The 20,317-nt window shown below is 51.3% G+C and overlaps 1 protein-coding gene across 2 annotated transcripts in view; it reads left to right on the forward strand.

Annotated features, from left to right (window-relative positions):
* The first annotated feature begins 3,676 nt into the window (after window positions 1-3,676).
* The window catches only part of LOC144781907 (protein jagged-2-like), a 672,332-nt gene continuing 655,691 nt past the window's right edge, over window positions 3,677-20,317 (forward strand). For both annotated transcript variants that reach the window (XM_078660988.1, XM_078660989.1), the window contains exon 1: window positions 3,677-3,881. In XM_078660988.1, the coding sequence (XP_078517114.1) occupies window positions 3,819-3,881 (63 nt within the window). In that variant the 5' untranslated portion in view covers window positions 3,677-3,818. The remainder of the gene's footprint in view (window positions 3,882-20,317) is intronic.

Here is a 20,317-nt window from a genome sequence, read left to right on the forward strand (position 1 = left end):
GTCGTGTCCATCCTTACTCCCCCAACCCCGGCGGCCGTAGAGACCCATCGGGGAGGGGCCGGCGGAGACGCGTCTCGCCTCCATTCGCCAAGTCCCTGAGCCAGGTCCCTCGCTGGAGCTCGGCCGTCCGCACCAAACAGAGCCGGCCCATCCACTCGGTGGGTGGGAGCCGCATGCTGCTCCCCCGAGCGCCTTACCAACAGCTCCTGCCAAGGAAAAAAGGTGGAGTCCAGCATGCCAGGGTAAAAACCACCCCGTCGCCCCCCCACGCGCTGCCCCCTCCGCCAAACCCCCACCCCATCGCCGCACCCCTCCCCCATCCCGCCGAATGGCCTCCGCGCCGCGCCGGGACACTCCCTCCTCCTAGCTCCCAACCCCCTTCCCCTGCCCAACCCCCCGGCCCGCCCCACCCCCCGAAACCCCAACTCGGCCCCACCCCCCTTCCACGCCCCACTCCCCCTGCCTCCCCCCAGGCCACGCCACTGCCCCCCGCACCCCACCCAAAACTCGCCACCCGCCCGCCCGGGCCCCCATCCCTGCTCCCGGCCCCCTCCTCAAACCCGCCCCTCCCGACCGCCCACCCCGACCCACCCCCCTCGCCGGTCGAGCCGCCGCCTCCCCTCACGCCTCCCATCGCCTCCGACTCACCCCTCCCTCTACCCCGGCCCCTCGCCCCCTCCCGGCCCCTCTCCCCCCCCGGCCCCCCTGCCCCGGCGACGACCGCCCCCTCGCCCCCACCCCCCCCTCCTCCGCCGATGACCCACCCCAGTCCAGCTCCGTGTCTTCCCCCCCCCCACCCCCCACCCCCTCCTCCTCCACATCCGTCTCCTCAATGAGCAGCGGCGAAACCGCCCCCCCCAGCCCCACCCCCACCAGCTCCCCGCGCTCCCCACTGCCACTTGTGTCCTCCCCCCCCGCAGGCCCCGCCGCACTTACACCCCCCCGCGCCCCCCCCTCCAGAGCTCCCGCCCTCCCCAGCCACAACTATCCGAGCCCCACCCCCCTCCCCCACACCCCCCAGGCCACCCGGCCGTGCCTCTAACACATCCCCCACCTCCTCGCGTCCTCCCCCCACCCCCCCCTCCCCTCCGGTCACAAAAACCAGCGGCCTCTTCCGCCCCGCCTGCCGGGCCTTCCGCGCCCCCCCCTTCGACTTCGCAGTAGCCTTTGCCGGAGCCTTGTGCGCCGCCCGGCCGCCCCCATCCGCCCCCCCGCCCCCCCCGCTGAACAACCCGCGACCTCGGCGGGTCGCACGCCGCCACAGCTGCCGCGGCGCCGATGGCAGCGCGCCGCGGCGGCCTCACCTTCAAGTCGGGCCGCATCAAGTCCATGCGGCCCGCTTCTTCCAAGAGCCGCAGCGCCTCCACGACACGCGGGTCCGTCGCCGCCATCACCAGTCCGCACGCCCCCTACCGCTGACACAGGTCACCACTCCTCACACCGCCTGAGCGCCTCACACGCCCCCGCGTGACACAACGGCTCTGAAAACCGCGCACCGCCGCCACACAAAACCGCTGGGCCCCAACTCCCACGCGACAAAATCTTACTGCGACCTGGCTGCTGTGTCACCGCAAAACAAATGTGCGCGGTGACACAAAATGGCCGGCTATATAGCCCCCCGTCCAGAAGCAGCCCAAAAGGAGCCCAAACCGCCCAACCAGCCCAAAAGCGCCGCTACGGCGATCCCCGAGTGCCAAACTTCCCCCTCCCCCCCCGTCCCCTGGTGCCCCAAACTTCCCCGGGGGGGCGAGCCTCCCGTTGGTCGGCCACCCCCCCAAATCCCCATTCTGCTCTGTGTCTTCGTGTCAGCCCTGTGCCTGTCTCCCAAATCGTGTGTGTCCATTTTGTCTTCCCTGTCCTTGCTATCAACCTGTTCTGTGGGTGCATGGGTGTCTGCTCTGTGCCTGCTATCTACCTGCTATATAGGTGCATGTCTGTCTGCTCTGTGCCTGCGGTCCACTTGCTCTGTGGATGCATGTGGATCTGTTCTGTGCCTGCTATCTTCCTAGTCTGTGAGTGAATGAGTGCTTGTTCTGTGCCTGCTATCTACCTGCTATGTAGGTGCATATGTGCCTGCTCTGTGGGCTTTGTGTCTGCCCTGTGCCTGTCTCCCAAATCGTGTGTGCCCATTTTGTCTTCACCGGGCCTGCTACCTACCTGCTCTGTGGGTGCATGTGTGCCTACTCTGTGCCAGTGGACTGTATACAATGTGCCTGACACGTGTCTTCTCTACACCGTCTGTCTTCCGATTGTGTCTATTATTTGCCTTCTGTGGTTGTTCCTTAATCCTTCTCTGTGTGTTCCTTCTGCCTGCAGTGTGACTATCACTTGCCTGCTCCGCATGTTCCATCTTTTTGCTAAATGACTATTATCTGACTGCTATGTGTGTTCCTCTGTGTCTGTTATCTACACGCTGTATGGTTGCATGTCTATCTACTATGTGCCTGTGCCCTGAAACAAATCAACGGCATGCCTTTTACTAAATGACGCATGTCTGCACTATGCCTTCTATCTCTGTACAGTCTGTCTGTTATGTGCATACACTGAGATCGTTTATGTAGTTTCGTGCCTGATATCTGTCTGCTCTGCGACTGCTTGTGTGAATGCTCTGTGCTAGTGACATGTCTACGGTGCCTGCTTGATGTCCTGTATCTACTTACTGTGTGCATATTACCTGTTTGTTCTGTGGTCCTTCTGCCTGTTTTGACTGTTATCTGCCTGCTCCCTCTGTTCATTTTGTCTGCTCTGTGCCTTTTATCTACCTGCTCTGTGGGAGCATGTTTGTATGTTTGCTGTGTGCCAGTGATCCGTATACGGTCTGCCCGATGCATGCATGTTCTGTTCCACCTGCGTTCCTATTGCGTGTCTAATATTGTCCTGCTCTTGTGGCTCCCTCTGCCTGCGCTGGGCCTAACATCTGCCTGATCTGTGTAAGTCTCCTGTCTGTTCTGTGCTTAATACCTGGCAGAAAGTTTACAGAATACAGTATACCGAAAGAGCACACCGAGTGTGCAGGTATTACCTGCACACTCGGTGTGCTCATTCTGTTGTTTGCTCTGTGAATGTTACCTTACTGCTCTGTGTGCTCTCTCTATATGCGATGTGTCTGTCTCTTTTGTGTGTTCCTTCAGTCTGATCTGTGTCTGCTATCTGCCTGCTCTCTGTGTTCCTTTTGTCTGTCATGTCTGCCCTGTGGTTGCGTTCATGTCTACAGTACACTCTGCCTATGACATGTCTGTGATGTGCCTTTATGGACCGGCTTGAGACGCCTTCCATCTCTGTAGTGTCTGTTATCTTCTGCCTGCTTGTGGCCGTGCCAGTGATATGCTAGGACGTGCCTGTGTCCGCCAGCTTCTGGGTTGTCAGTGCCTGTTACCTGCCTGCTCAGCGGACCGTCTCTCTGTTCAGTGCCTGTAGCTGCCTGTTCTGTGTGATCCCTCTGCCTGTGCCGGATAACCTTCCTGCTCTATTTATCCCCTGCCTGCCATCTCCCTCCGGCGCTCTTGTCCCTGCTCTGTCTTTGCCGGCGGGTAACCCCGCACCAGGAGCGTGTGGAAGTAAGAAAGTTGTGAACGGAGGAGGCAGGGAGTGTCTGCGAGGAGCTGTCTGGCCCCACCCAGCCCCGCATGATGTCAGCGCCGCTGCCTGTGTCTGAGCCGGGGCTCTCCCGGGCGGGGAGTGTCAATGACAGAGTCGGGGGACCGGAGAGAGACAGACGGACGCCTCGCGCCTCTCACCGGAGAGAGGGGCCGGCGGCAGCACCTGGTCCCGGGGAGCCGGGCAGGTGCCTGGACGTGGCGCGAGCGCCGAGGCGCACGATGAGGCACGGGTGGAGCCCCCTGCTGCCGCTGATCCTGCTGCTGCTCAGCTGCAAGCCCCAGGTAAACGGCCCCTAACAAAAGGCAGGTGCGTCCCAGCACGGGAGCACGCGACGGGGAGGCTGCGCAGCGCGCGTGGGGCGGGATGCGCGCGAGCTGCACGCCTGGCGCGTGGAACGTGCACACGTGCCCAGATACGTCTAACCCCCCAAAAATGGGGAGCTTGAGGCGGCATGCGGGTATACAGATGGTACCGTGCCCAATTGAGGGGTGCCGGTGGAGCCGAGGTATGCGGAGTGAGTTGCGGGGGTGTTGGACATATTGGGATACCACGCAGTGTGTGAGGATGCTGGGGGCGTGGCAGTCGTGGTGTGGACAAGGGTAATGTGGAAAGAGTGGAGGTTTGGATGTTAGAGAATTGAAGGTTCGGGGGTGTTAGCGAAGTGGGCCATTTAGATTTAGAAAGTTTGGGTGTGGGAAAAGTCGTCCTAATAATATATAGCTCTTTTATAGGGCTTGCCATAGCGTTTTCACAATGCTAACGATAAACACGCATTCGTATTACTAAACTCATTTTATCTTCGGACGGATGAAAGGTGGAGACAGCCTGCTTTGGGGCTGGCTGGGAGGGGGTGTGGGCGAGCGTGTTACCTTGAAGTTCTAAACGGACTCCGCAACAAGTGCTTAATACACACCGCACTGCCTAGGAAACGTGGAGCATTTATTCTCATATTCACATTCCTTTCTTTCTCCCCTTGTTCCCGAGGGCCTCTTCTCACCTGCACGGGTATCTCGCCCTATTTCGCTACTCAGGCGTCGTTCCACGCTCTCGTAAACCAACTCTAACCTCCTCTCACACTTCAGCATCTCTCCCCTCTCACAATGAATGTTCGGATCTCGCTCCTTAGCTGATCAGGGTATTTCACTCCCTAAACTAATCGAGTCCAACATACCATTCACACCGACACGTAGTGACGTTTTCATGTGTGCCTGGTTACAGGTGGTGGGCACAGGCACATGCTTTTCGGAACCTGGAGACCGGGAACTATTTTACAACATTACACACTGGCCCAGATCAAAGGGGTGAGAACCAATGGGAAGGCAGAAAGGAGGCGAACATTAGGAAAACACTGACAAAGGGGTAAAATAAGAACCCGCATGAGTGCTACTGCCTATTATAAGTGCAAAACCACCTTAAAAGTCGCTGACTTCTCAGTCAGGCTGCCGGATAATGTCAAAGAAACTGCTCGAATAAGAGGAAGCGGGACAAGGTTGCAAAGGCAAAAATAAAACATGCCTTTTAGCCATTAAAACACCTTGGGATGGGGTAAAGTATCATCTCAACGGGGGATGAATAAATCACCGAGTAGAGGTACAGAAATTCAACGTATATGGCAAAACAGATGATTTGGACAATATTAAGCAAGATACAGCCAGACCAGTGGTTCTGAACCTGTGGTCAGGGGATGCCTTTGGGTCTGCAACGCCTACTCAAGGGGTCCGCGACTTCATAGAAAATAAAATAATAGTAACAGATTGATAAGGAATAAATAAAGAACACAATTGAGAATTTTAAAACTCCCTATAAATGTGATGGCTTTAAATATTAGATTCTAAAAATTAAGTTTAAGTCTTCAAATTGATTTGTGGGTAACAGTCAACAGAATATAGCATGGCTGATGGGTGGCATCAATTGAATTGATTTAAAAAATATATATATATATTATAATTAAATACAATACCATACATTTGTTTAATGAATGCTTGTTTCTATATTTTTGTGTATTGTTTTAAGGTTCATATCACTGAAGTTGCTTAGGTGGGCGGATTGAGGGAGCGGGACAAGGTTGCAAAGGCGAAAATAAAACATGCCTTTTAGCCATTAAAACACCTTGGGATGGGGTAAAGTATCATCTCAACGGGGGATGAATGAATCACCGAGTAGAGGTACAGAAATTCAACGCATATGGCAAAACAGATGATTTGGACAATATTAAGCAAGATACAGCCAGACCAGTGGTTCTGAACCTGTGGTCAGGGGATGCCTTTGGGTCCGCAACGCCTACTCAAGGGGTCCGCGACTTCATAGAAAATAAAATAATAGTAACAGATTGATAAGGAATAAATAAAGAACACAATTGAGAATTTTAAAACTCCCTATAAATGTGATGGCTTTAAATATTAGATTCTAAAAATTAAGTTTAAGTCTTCAAATTGATTTGTGGGTAACAGTCAACAGAATATAGCATGGCTGATGGGTGGCATCAATTGAATTGATTTAAAATATATATATATATTATAATTAAATACAATACCATAAATTTGTTTAATGAATGCTTGTTTCTATATTTTTGTGTATTGTTTTAAGGTTCATATCACTGAAGTTGCTTAGGTGGGCGGATTGAGGGAGCGGGACAAGGTTGCAAAGGCGAAAATAAAACATGCCTTTTAGCCATTAAAACACCTTGGGATGGGGTAAAGTATCATCTCAACGGGGGATGAATGAATCACCGAGTAGAGGTACAGAAATTCAACGTATATGGCAAAACAGATGATTTGGACAACATTAAGGAAGATACAGCCAGACCAGTGGTTCTGAACCTGTGGTCAGGGGATGCCTTTGGGTCCGCAACGCCTACTCAAGGGGTCCGCGACTTCATAGAAAATAAAATAATAGTAACAGATTGATAAGGAATAAATAAAGAACACAATTGAGAATTTTAAAACTCCCTATAAATGTGATGGCTTTAAATATTGGATTCTAAAAATTAAGTTTAAGTCTTCAAATTGATTTGTGGGTAACAGTCAAACAGAATATAGCATGGCTGATGGGTGGCCTCAATTGAATTGATTTAAAAAATATATATATTATAATTAAATACAATACCATAAATTTGTTTAATGAATGCTTGTTTCTATATTTTTGTGTATTGTTTTAAGGTTCATATCACTGAAGTTGCTTAGGTGGGCGGATTGATTCTAATAAGGACTCATTGGTCTTCCCCGAATTCCAATTCAGTGAGGGTCCCTGGATTTAAACAATGATTAAGTGGGGGTCCACAGAAGTCAAAATGTATCTAGAGCAATGTTCGGGGAATTTTAATATACTGAAATTAAAAATAGTACAGCAGCGTGGGCACCTATTACAAGCAGTGCTTGATTTCAGCTGATGGTTGCATGTGGAGGGCACCAGAACTCATTTTTGATGACAGAAGCTCACCTTTCATCGTTACACTTTGACCCAGAGCGAGAGAGCAAAAACAGGAAAGGGAGAACGAAGTAGGAAAGAAAGGAAGGAAAGGAGTAGTAGAGCAGGAATTAAAAAGAACTTGCAAAAGTGACATAAAGAGGCATAGTGCACTCACTCGTTCAGTGGTCTTGGTCCTATCTAGCATTTGCACTTGGAGGAACAACAGCAATGACGCTATATTTGTAGAGCATAAGTTTACTTCTACAACACATTGTAATGCACAATTTACAAAGCACATTCCAGGGAACTGTGTAGGGCATTATCTCCGCTGTGCCCCCTTTTGACATCTTGGTTATACCGGCCAGTGCTTAATTTGAGATGGTAGTTGCAGGTGGGACCAGGCGCACAACAGACTTAGGGCTAAAAGGGCATCAACCCTGTCATGTCTCACTCTCAGCCTGGGCTGCTGCAGCTCAAGCTGCTGTTGGGTCGGCTGGGCAGTGTCTGGAGCCTTATCTCCTGTACGTCCAAGTTTTTCACAGGTCTTTAGAGACAATCTGCATATTTACATACCTTTGTAAACTGGTTACCAAGGCTTAGTTTTTTATTCTGGTTCCAGTACCCCCATGGCCCCCTTACAGTTGTATTTTACATTTACTGCCGTAGTGTGAGAATGCATTTCATGAAAAGGAATATAAAGAAGGGTTGCCAAAAGAAAAACGCCAGCCCTGTGTTGTTCAAAAAGCCTGCAAAGTCCTTGTCATGACACTAAGGGCCTAATTACGATGTAGTTTGGAAACCGTTCTGGACGAATCAGTTCTGGACTAGTTTCCAAACAAATCGGATCCTGAGAGTCAAGACGACTGATTATGATGCCTCCCAGCATCGTTCGGTCGGACTCATGTTGACTTCAATGGGAGCCTGTGTTCCAAACACGAACACAGGCTCTCATTAAAAAAAGGGGTAGTTGGGGAAAACCTTGCACTCTGTGGTGGGCACCCCATGGTGCCTACCACATTGTGCATGGTTGGGAAGAAGGGTCCCTTGGGTACCCCCACAGGCCACATTTGGATGCCTCTGGGTGAAGGGGGCCCACAACAGGCCCCCAAAGACAGATTCTGGCAGCTGTTTCATCTCGGGCAAACCAAATCAGAACGGCTGTCGAATCGGTCATTGTAATCGCTCATCCAGAAACCGTGTCAATAGAGCTGTATGAATCAGCTCTGAAAGACTCGGGCTGTCCAGATGCCTTTTGGAACCGATTTGGTCTGCTCTAACGGTTCCAGGGCATCGTAAACGGTCATTGGCAAAACTGTACGATTCGGTAGGAAACAAGGGTTCCGAATCAGATTCGATAATGCTGGATCCCATCCAGAGCCCTTCCTAACGACATTGTAATCGGACCCTAAATAGGGTTATACATAAAAAAAGTATGTATTAATTTGTAACGTGACTTCTCTGTCATTGTTTCCTCTAATTTTCCATCATGGATCACCCAGGCAGCCCAAGAACACAACTAAGTGCTTTCTATTTATATTTGCTGTTTAAAGTATGCATATATACAAGCTGAAAATACGGATTTAGGTGACTGATTATTTTTGTACCATCTGGGACACCAAAATAAGGAGCCGGCAACCCAAATTATAAGACTGGAAGTTTGTTGCAGGATCAGCACCAGCAGTTCTTAAAAGCAAGTACCGAGACAGGTCCATATCGGGATTCCCATTTTCACCCTCACATTCAGAATGGAAAATAAATCTTAACTCTGCAGCAGTTCACTGTTTTGATGTAACTTTTATTTTTTTTGCAGTTCTGTATTGCTAAACTCGAAGTGCTTTACATGAGCACCAACAAGGACATCTTCATTTATTTTTTGGAAGGCACAGACGATTAAGTGATTTGCGTAGATACACATGATGTTGAGCTGGTGCTGAGACTCAAACCTGCTTCCTCAGCTCCAAAGTTGGCAGCTCTAGCCATTACACCATAATCTCTGCGGAAGAACTAAAGCATTTTTAATATTATATACAACCAAGCCATAGTTGTATATATGCATGTAGTATATTTATCTTATGCAACTAACAACCTTTGACAAAGCCAATAGTCCTGGCTTGTTGTAGGTGTTATGTTACTTAAGTGGAGGCAATAACAGAAGCCACGAAATACCAGTCAAGCGGCACAATCTGCTGCGCACAGATTTTTAACGTACATTTTTTAGGCCACGATCTTAATTAAATTGTCCACACCCCTTTGAGAGACCCCCCCAGTTTTTTCATCCCACTTAAGGCCCTGCATAATAGCAACAGTTTAACATGTACCTGAAACCCTACAATGCAGTCAATAACATGCTGAGTCACTTCAAGTGTCTGGAAATGCACACTACATTCAGACAACTCACTCCTCATTCTCACCCTTCACTTTCACACTCACCCTGCACTCACAGCGATCACAAGGCACTCACACCTATCACCATTCACCCTGCACTCAAAGTGATCACTCTGCACTCACAATGCACTTACGCTGTTCACCCTGTACCTCACCCTGCAGTCACATGAGCACACTACTCACCCTGCACTCATGTGACACTTCACTTACCTGTTTCCCTCAGTGCTCAATCTGCAATATCACTCAAACAAGTCCATCACTAATCCAACCCAGAACCTACAACTGCACCCAAATTCATATGGTCACCTCACTCACCCTGCAGTCACTCCTCTTACCCTACTCTCATGCTGTCACATTGCTCACTGTGCACTCATGTGGGCACTCCTGCCACCCACACATCGCAGAGGGTTAATGTGCCTGCTACAAAGAACGTGTACCATGCAGATCACAGAACAGAGTGAGTAGGGCTATAAAAAATGAAATATTTGTCAGAAAGTTGCTATAGAGAGATGAGGTGAGTGGTACTGAGGGATTTCATGGAGAAGGAGCAAATGGGGGAAGGAGCGCCAAAAAAGACCGTTGCACCATGTGCGACCAGTGCTAGGGCCAGCCCTGGCTGGGAGTGCTAGCCCCCTCGGAAGTTCGGGTCTAGTTGCGCCCCTGGGTGGGGACCACCATTTATTTTCACCATCTGACTGTCACCCAGAGCAAAAAAGAGAAAAACACAAAAGAGAGAAAGAAGGAAAGAGAGAAAGACGTAAAAACATCAGCAAAGAGAGAAAGTAGGGATGAAGAAGAACCTGCAAGAGTGAGATAAAGGGGCAGAGAGTGTCTGATGGAGAATGAAAGAGGCATAAGAGGGAATCAAAACTACACAGCGTTGGTAGTCGCCACCCCAATATTCATATCACCAGCCATGGGCTTCTTACCAAAACTATTGGCCCTGGCGCTTATTGTTTTACAGATTACGCACTGCCACACCCCAAGTAATTTTATGGCACCAGAGGTAGGGCTAAAAGGCTTTGACCACCAGGGGCTGTATTACACAAAGTGCCCCAGGGGCACAACAGGCATTTCCACCTGCTTTGCACGCCCCTAGGACACTTTGGTATTAAAGAAAGGGCCATAGATGCTTGTGCATCCCTTTCTGTAATACTGATAGTGCTGGAGCACATAAAGCGCCAGTGCTAGCTTCATGCGGCTTTCTCTCATTTTCATGGTGGGCATGCCCTATGCAAACAAGGGAATCCCCTTGCCTCTATGCCCACTCCGTTTTAAAGACACAGGTGCAGAGGCAAAAAACCTATCAGAAGGCGCACTGACAGTGCACCACCTAAAAGATGGCGCACTGTCAGTGTGCCCCCTGAGAGCAGCCCTCTGGAGGGGGGAAAGGGGGTCCTAAGGACTCCCAAGAAATCCCCTTGCATGCAGGTTCAGTCACTCACTGCACCCGCCTGCAAGGGGATCTCTTATCTCCTTTAAAAGTGAAGGTGGTTTGTTGCCTGCACTGTGAAAACACAGAGCCGCTTCAAAGCAACCGCTCTGTTTTTCACATGAATGAGCTGCCCCCTCAGGGCCGCGCGAGTTCTCAGCTGAACTCAGGGCAGCACATTAATCATAATACAGTGCACTTTCCTTCATTGCGCTGCGCCCAGTGCAATGAAGGAAAATGTGCTGCATGCATAATGCGGCCCCAGCAGGTCAATTCCCTCTACAACCACCCCTTTACTCAACAAGATTTGAGAGGAGAGTTGCAATATCAAACGAAGATCACACAAAGAGAAAAGTACAATTCTTGGATATTCACAGGTTAATGGACAGGAAGGTTGCTGGCACCTCTACTCTACCCTACCAAAGACTTCACACTTGTAGCATTCACCCCCAGCATGGTTTGAATAGACAGATCATGCCCACAAAATGATAAGGTTTCTGGCAAAGAATTCAGTGTTGGTTCATTACAGCATGTAGTGTCAGATGAGATCTATGGTCATTAGAATATTTAGCATCAAGTGTTCCAGTTTTTTAAAGTTCAAAGTGAGTTTATTGAGAGAAAGCAATATATTAATATATAAGATACAATAACAATGAAAATAAAGAGTTGCATACAGTATAACAATTGGAATTGACAATCATACAAGGTATGAATTGAAATCAATTAATCTTATCAGTTATAGATAACATAACAATGTTCCATAAAAATCGGTAATATCAGGGAACTAGCATATTATATAAAAGTTTGCCAGAATAAAATAAAGTATAATGAAACTATAGAATATCAACATGAAGGAAGTCACGGAGGTTAGCCACTTCTTGTTGTAGAGGAGTGTGAGACTGAGAACGCCTGGCACTCATGTCAATGAATAGCATAACAGGTGTCCATAAGTCCGAACGTTTTTTCTTTTTTTAAATTTATTTTTATTGGTTTCAAGTACAGACACAGGCATTACATAGCAACATTGACGCCTCCGGTGCGAATAACGATTGAACCACAGAGTTCTGTTATAAGAACAGGGCATATAGGACACGATGGCCGTAGCTCCCAGTGTCCCTTGCTTACGCTGATTTCCCCATAAGTGGCGGCTAAAAGGGAAGGTCTGCTACACAGCCTGAATAACAGAGACAAGAACATGAAAAGGAACATGAAAAAGACCCCAACCCACCCCCACCCCTAGACCACCCTCCACCCCCACCAGTGTGTCGGTGGCTCTGAATGCAAGGCATGTCCATCTCAGCATCCTCACTGTGCACTCTCGTCAGGCATTGGAGGATCATTGGTCTCATCTGTCAGGCGCAATAAGCGGAGATATCTGGGACATGTGATTTCGTTGAACTCTCTCTCTCGAGAGAGAGAGAGAAGTGTAAGCAGTGGTTGCCAAACTTTCCAGAAGGTCGCCACGGTGCATGTAAGTGTGGCCTGAATGCGTTCCATCCCTAAGGTAAACCATAGTCTGTGTAACCATCCCATGTGTGTGGGTCGGGTAGTTGTCCCCCAGAGGGATAAGATGTGTTGGGAAGCAGCTTGAATAGCAAGACCCATCTGGCGTCCCCGTATGGATTTGAGGGGGAAGGTGAGAGCATTTGGAAGACCAAGGATGGTGTAGGCCGGGAATCTCGGGATCTCAGTGTCGAATGTGTTATCTATGTCATCGAGTACTGCTGCCCAATACCCCTTGACTTCAGTGCTGTCCCATAGGAGATGTGTCAGGGTACCTTTTTCTCCGCAGCCCCTCCAGCAGAACGCACTTCTGGATTTGTTGCCCCTATTGAGCCTCACTGGGGTGAGATGCCAGTACGTGGCCAGTTTCACTGCCGTCTCCGTGCCCGCCGTGCAGCGTGCTGTGTGGTTGGCCCTGTAGTAGACAGAGCTCCACTCTCGAGATGAGAGAACCCTCCCTAGTTCCTCTTCCCACCGTCTCTGCCCCGGTGTGTGAGATGTCTCGGGCGGGGGTATTAGCATCTTATATAGGTCTGTAATAAGGCCTCTATCCGACTCCTTCCTGAAAAGCCATTTCTCAAATACTGTCATGTGTCTGCCTACGCATGGGACTAGGTCAGGTTGTGTGAGCCAATGCCTAAGTTGAAAATATTGGAAAAGCTTTGGCGAAGCAACGTCGTACCCTCTGGGCGGCTCCATGAAGGGGATAAAGCCCTATAGGTCAAAGAGGTGACCCGCCGATCTGCAAAGAGAGCCACGCCATTGAGGAAATGCTCGGGGTCGGTGCCGGGGGGGAAGTCGGGGTTATCCAATATAGGGGTGAGTGGTGAGGAAAATGTTGTCAGTGCCCTTCTAACCGCGACCGTATCCCATACTTTCAGTATAGTGCAGGTGATGGGTGAGCGTTGAAAGTAGCTCGATGTATGGACGCGGCTGAGGAAAGGAATCTTCCACAGAGAAGTTTGGGCCATAGCTCTGTCTTGAAAGAGCCATCTCTTTTCCGATTCTGGCCTGTACCACTCCACCAAATAGCGCAGTTGCGCTGCCTGGAAATATTGCTGGAGGTTGGGAATCCCATGGCCCCCTTCATCCATCTCCCGGTAGGTTATTCGTTTGGGTAGACGCGGTTTCTCCCCCCCATATAAAGTGCAGGAGTGCGGGTTGTAAGTGCTCAATGGTCCCGGCTGGAGTGAACAGCGGCATGGTCTGAAAAACATAGAGGATCTTGGGAAGGATCGACATTTTTACCGCTGCAATCCTCCCTAGCCAAGAAAGCGGCTGCTTAGACCAGCGTGCCAAGTCTGCTTGGATCTGTGCCTTAAGTCTGGTATAATTAAGCGCGATCGTTCGGTCCGTGGACGCCGTAAGGGTGATACCCAAGTATGGGATTTGTCACTGCGTTAGTAAGCCACACCCGTATAACGGAGCGTCCTGGGGGCATCGTGCGTTCTTACCCAAAGGTAGGATCATGGACTTTCCTTTAGTCATCCGGAAGCCCGACACCTTTCCAAAGGATTCCACCTCATCTAGGAAGGCCGGCACAGAGCTCTCCGGATGGGTAATGGCCGCCAGGATATCACCAGCGTATAAGTCTATGGCGTGTGGTTCCCCGCCAAACGTTATGCCCCGTATATTTGGGTTGTCTCGCACTTTTTGTGCCAGTGGTTCGACATATAGCGCGAACAGGAGAGGGGAGAGGGGGCACCCCTGCCTCGTGCCGCGCTGGATCTCAAAGGGGCTAGAACGTAATCCATTCAAGCGGACCCACGCACGGGGGTGATGGTAACAGCTTCCAACCCATGCCTGAAAGCGCTCTCCTATCCCAAAGTGCCTCAACACTTTCTTCATAAATCCCCAGTCTACCCGATCAAACGCCTTCTCGGCGTAAATGGCTAACAGGACCGAATCTGATTACTGAAAGTGGGTTTTATCGATCAGATGGGGGAAGCGCTTGGTATTATCGCTACATTGCCTGCCGGGGACGAAACCCGATTGATACGGCTCTAAGATCCCGGGCAGGCAAGGCCCCAGTCGTGCAGCCAAAACCCCTGTGAATAGCTTCAGATCTAGGTTGAGCAAGGAGATTGGTCTAAACGCCGAACATTGCGTGGCGTCCTTGCACGGTTTGGGTAGTACTATAATTTCTGCTTCCAGCATGTCAGCCGGGATGGAGTTGGGGCCCTGAAATGAGTTAAAAAGCTTCGTGAGAATCGGGGCTATCAGTGGACAGAAGGTTTTATAAAACCCTGCGGAGAAGCCGTCCGGGCCCGGCAACTTCAGAGGTTTAGGACGGGAGATGGCCCAGACTAACTCTTCGAGACGGATGGGAGCATCCAGGGTGCCCGCATTCGCTGAGTTCAGCACTGTAGCGGCTGCGTCTCTCAGGTAGGCCTCTGCCTCCGACTCCTCTACGGGGTCTGCCCTGTACAGTGAGGCGTAGTAGGTTCTAAATGCCTTCGCTATCTCATCCTCCTCCCGTATGTCATCCCCGTCCTTGTTACGTAAAGTCAGGATTTTGGAGCGCTGGACTTTTGCTCTTAACGCACTTGCGAGGAGGCGACCAGTCTTGTTCCCTCCTATATAATAAGAATGTTTCAGGCGGAGAGCCGCATATTCCGCCCGATCAATATCCAGGCCAGCCAATAGGGCCCTTGCCGCCTTTAGTTGCTTCCAGACCCTAGGGGCCCCTGTACGGCTGTGAACCCGCTCCAACTCTACAACTTGAGCAGCCAGGACCTCTCGCTTCGCTTGGCGTTCCTTAGTCTCCGCCGCTGTCAACGCAATAAGTTCACCGCGGACCACTGCCTTCAATGCACCCCATAGCGCCGATACTGGCGTCTCAGGACTGTCATTGACTTCTAAGTAATCAGTGATGCACTTACGAATTTGTTGGGCCACGCCCGCACGTTGCAAAAGGGGTTTCTTCAGCCTCCACATCCCCGGGGGCCTCCCAACTGTAGGGACCTTGAGTGTAAGTTCTACGACATCATGGTCAGAGATGGCTGCCGGGGCGATGTCCACAGCAGCCACCCGGGCTTCCAGCTCCGAGGAGTCTATGAAATGGTCCAGCCGAGCATAGGTGCGGTGAACGTGAGAGTCAAAAGTGTCCTGGGACGACTCTGGGTGTTTAGCCCTCCACATGTCCATCAACCCCCTCTGCCGCAGCCAATCTTTACCCAACTCCGAGACAGCCCCAGTGCCACCATACCTATGGCCTGATCTATCTTTGCTTGTTCCTGTGCCATTGTCGCTGGGTCTGGTTTAAGATCGGCCTTGGGTGAACGTTTGCGTCCCACGCGCTGCCATCCGTCTCGCGAGGTTCGCGGTGACTTCTCCTGTGAGGGTCGCAATGATGCTCCCTCCGTCTTTGAGTCCTCTTCGAGGTCGATGCCCAGCAGGGCACATGTGTTTTGCAGTGATCTGAGCTGATGCAGGGCCCCTTTCCATTTAAAGATTAGCCTGAAGGGGTGGTCCCAGGAATAGGGAATCCCGTTGTCGGGCAAGAGCGTCGTGGCCACCCTATAGGCCTTCCTCTTTTGCAGGGTGCTGGCCGAAAGGTCCTGGTACAATGCCACTGGGTGGCCTTGAAATTGGAGAGGCTGTTTCTGGCGTGCCTCTCTGATTCTTTCAAGGGAAAGTCAGGTAGGAAGGCCAAAATATCAGGTGGGGGGGAGGCACTCGGCACGCCAGGCCCACCCTATGTGCCCTGTCGATGCGAATTTCAAAGTCATCGGTTTCCCCCAAAATCTCCCGGATTATTCCCTGCAGGAACTAAGCAACACTATTCCCCTCTGCCTTGGATGGCGCGCCTCGAACCCTTATGTTGTTCCTCTGAGAGTGGTTCTCGAGGTCTTCTGCATGCGCCTGAAGGTCGACTTGTTGCTCACGGAGGCGAATGACTTCTTGCTGCAGTTGTTCTACCTCCTCGCTCCTAGTTTGGTCCGCTTCCTCCACCGCTGCTACTCGTTCCCCCAAACTGACCACATCATGGCGCAGTTTACGGTGCTCCCCAGCCATGTCTTGTTTTAGCGTCTGGAAGTCCTCTCGCAAGGAGTTAAATAGAGACTCCAGGAACGATTTAGTGATGGGGGCCCCTCCGTCCTCCTGCCCTGTGGTGTCTTTCGCTGCTGCCGGGGGCGACGGGCTCTCCTCTCCCTTAGGGGTGCCCTTAACCAGCATGTCCGTTATGGTACGGCGCCCCTGCGTCCCGCAGCGTCCATGGTGCGCCGACTGCTCTAGCCCTGGAGAGCCTCGCAGGTGTGCCCACTCGAATGGAGTCCACCCTGGTGAATGCGTGCCCACTTGGTGTACCGGCAACGCGGGTCGCGGTCTGGGCCCCCCACGTCGTCTTCTGCGCAGCGCCGGCCAAGTGCCCCGTCAACCATTGCTCTCTGAGTTCAATGGGGGGGTATGCGCTGCGGGGGATCTGCCTCAAGCACTACTCACAGCCAGGCAGTGCAAGCTGGACCTCACTCCCCAAAATCCACCTGAGCCAGAACTGGCTCAAGCCCTAATATGTCCCGCCTGGCTCAAGCACCCCGCCGGCAAAGTGTTATGAGCGCCGGCCAAGCACCACCATTCCTGTCACTCCAGTCCACACCCTCTGGGCATTGGCCCCTTCTCGCTGGGCAATCGCGTGTAGTCAGCAGGTCTGCTCTCCAGTCCGTGCCCAAAGATGTCTTCTCTGCCTCGCAGGTCTCGCACCACCGCTCCTTACCGGCTTCAATGCTGCAGGCGGGCTAGCCTCAGTAGGCCCCAACGCCTGGGGGCTCGATTTTCGCACTTCGCCAGCGCCTTTCCCTCCACCGCCGGCCAGTCTCGCCGCGGCTCACCTCGTTGTCAATGCGCTGCTGCCTCCCGAGTCATCGCCGGCTGCCCTCCGCAGCTCTCAGTATGGGCGACCCCCGGAGCCTCACCGCTCCGGCCCCCGCTCCGCTGGTCGCAGCTCCGGCAGACAGGCACGCGTCCGCTGGATGTAGGCCCCAAATCACGGGGCTCAATTTTTGCGCCTCCTGGCTGACGCCACCGCCGTCCTCAGCCGTGCACTCCGCCACTCGCTTCGCTCACCAAGCGCCTCTGTCGCACTCGTCCTCTCCGGCTCCTGTCTTCTGCTCCGGTCGGCGACCCCTCGGTAGGGGTCCTTCTGGTGGGCCACCCCGGCGGGGACTCGTCTCGATTTACTCCCCGATCTCAGCCGCCATTACACCCCGGCAGCAGTCTGATCCCCGCTCCGCGAGGGAAAGGGTATCGCAGACGGGCGGCTCCGCTTTCACTCGCCGCCAAAGGGACAAACACCAGTTGCCCCCTCTCTGCTGGGCACAGGTCACTCCAGCCTGGGGGTCTTAAATGCTGACTTAGGGTCACAGTGGGGATTCGGGCCGGGAAGCCTCACAAACTAGCGTCCACTCAGGCCACCATCTTAGCCACGCCCCCTCAGTCCGAACGTTTTGACGCCAAATGTAACGGATATACAAATGTTGTGTCTAGTCTATGGTTATAGCAAATAGCATACCACCATGCTTGATATGACAGTTTGGTAAAGTCCTTCCAGTTTTTGGTTAACTGTTGGAAAGCTACTGCTAATAATAGGTCTATTATCTTTACATTGGAATCGCAGTCTTTCCAAATAGGAGATAAGCTACCAGAGAAAATATGCAAAATAGAGAAAGGGTGACGAGTTGAAAATTGAATTCTTTTGAGACCATACTTTTTCCCAAAATTTTTGAACAAGGTTGCATTTAAAGAGCAAATGAAATAAATCCACATGTGGTGAAGAGCAAGTCTAACAAGTATCTGGGAAACCCGAGTGTCTTGTACTAAGAACAAGTGGAGAAAGAAAGAGCCTGTTGCATATGAAGAAAAGTGTCTGAGTGGTGTTTGCCGCTCTAGAGGATCTCCTTAGTTTGAGCCAAATTCTATCCCAAAATTCCACAGACCAAGAGGTTACTAAATCCTTTTCCCATAATGTTTCTGTCTTGGTTTTGGCTCTCGGAATAAATGAACTATTTAGAAGTTTATATATAGTAGAGGCTCTGGTACCATGAAGGAGTAGGGTCTGAAGTGTAGCTGTGTGGACAAGTTCAGGACAGGAGTTATGTTGGTAATTTGTGTAGTGCATATATGCAAATTGAATTGCATGTATTAAGATGGAGTATTTAGAGCAGACATTTGAGGGTAGGCCAAAAGAAACGCTAGCCTGTGAAAAAGATATAATCTCATCTTTATCATATAATTGATGCACCCAAATAAGGCCTCGTTGTCTCCAGGATTTCCAAAAGACAGGTCTATTGTTTATCAGAATATAAACATTGTGTCATATGAGATTGTCAAGTCAAGTCAAGTCAAGTCAAGATTTGTATAGCGCACTACTCACCTGGAGGGTCTCAAGGCGCTTGAGGGGGGGGGGGGGTTCGTTACTTATCAAATAGCCTAGTTTTTAGTTGTTTTCTGAAGGAGAGGTGGTTCTGTGTAAGGCGGAGGTGGGTGGGGAGAGAGTTCCAGGTTTTGGCCGCTAAGTAGGAGAAAGATCTTCCTCCCATGGTGGTTCTTCGAATGCGTGGAATCGCGGCGAGGGCTTGATTGGACGATCGTAGTTGGCGGGTGGGGGTGTAAAAGGTTAGGCGCGTGTTGAGGTATTTGGGTCCTAAGTTGTAGAGGGCTTTGTGCGCGTGGGTGAGAAGACGGAACGTTATTCTCTTGTTTACGGGGAGCCATTGAAGGTCTCTCAGGTGATCGGATATGTGATTGTGGCGGGGTAAGTCTAAGATGAGTCTGGCGGAGGCGCTCTGAATGCGCTGGAGTTTTTCTGTAATTTGGCTGTGGTTCCGGCGTAGAGGGTGTTTCCGTAGTCCAGTCGGCTTGTGACAAGTGCTTGGGTGACCGTCTTTCTTGTTTCGGTAGGGATCCATCGGAAGATCTTTTTGAGCATACGTAAGATGTTAAAGCATGATGATGAGATGGCGTTGACTTGTCTGGTCATCGAGAGGGAGGAGTCTAGAATGAATCCCAGGTTGCGAGCATGGTTCGTTGGTTTGGGCGCGCTGCCTAGAGCCGGTGGCCACCATGAGTCGTCCCATGCAGAGGGGGATGATCCTAGGATGAGGACTTCCGTCTTGTCTGAGTTCAGTTTTAAACGGCTGTTCTTTCATCCATTCGGCTACGTCTTTCATCCCTTCGTGTAGGTTGGTTTTGGCGGTGTTTGGGTCTTTGGTGAGGGAGAGGATCAGTTGTGTGTCGTCAGCGTAGGAGATGATGTTGAGGTTGTGTTGGCGTGCGATGGATGCAAGGGGGCTCATGTAGACGTTGAAGAGGGTGGGGCTGAGCGATGATCCTTGTGGTACGCCGCAGATGACTTCTGTGGCCTCTGATCTGAAAGGGGGGAGGTGGACTCTCTGGGTTCTTCCGGCGAGGAACGATATGATCCAATCCAATGCTTTTCCTTGTAACCCGACGTTGCTGAGGCGTTGTACAAGGGTGTTATGACAGACCGTGTCAAACGCTGCGGAGAGGTCCAGGAGGATAAGGGTAGCTGTTTCCCCGTTGTCGAGTAGTGTTCGGATGTCGTCTGTGGCTGCGATGAGGGCGGTCTCGGTGCTGTGTTTGGCTCGGAAGCCGGACTGTGAGGGGTCGAGGGAGTCGTTGGACTCGAGGAAGGCGGCGAGCTGACTGTTGACGGCCTTCTCTATGACTTTGGCAGGGAAAGGGAGGAGCGAGATGGGGCGGTAGTTCTTAAGTTCAGTTGGGTCTGCTGTAGGTTTCTTCAGGAGGGCACTGAGTTTGGCATGTTTCCAGCTTTCCGGGAAGGTAGCGGTGTTGAGGGAGCAGTTGATGATATCCCGGAGTTGGGGTGCGATGATGGATTGTCGAGAAAGGAGGTCAAGGAGGCAGACGGAATGATTTTGGAAGTATGTTTGATTATGGGAGTAGATATAGACTGCGGTTTGCGTGTGAATGAGAGGTATTCTTGAAATGAGAATGGAGAAATAAATG

The sequence above is a fragment of the Lissotriton helveticus genome, chromosome 9, assembly GCF_964261635.1.
Source record: "Lissotriton helveticus chromosome 9, aLisHel1.1, whole genome shotgun sequence".
NCBI classification, from domain to species: domain Eukaryota; kingdom Metazoa; phylum Chordata; class Amphibia; order Caudata; family Salamandridae; genus Lissotriton; species Lissotriton helveticus.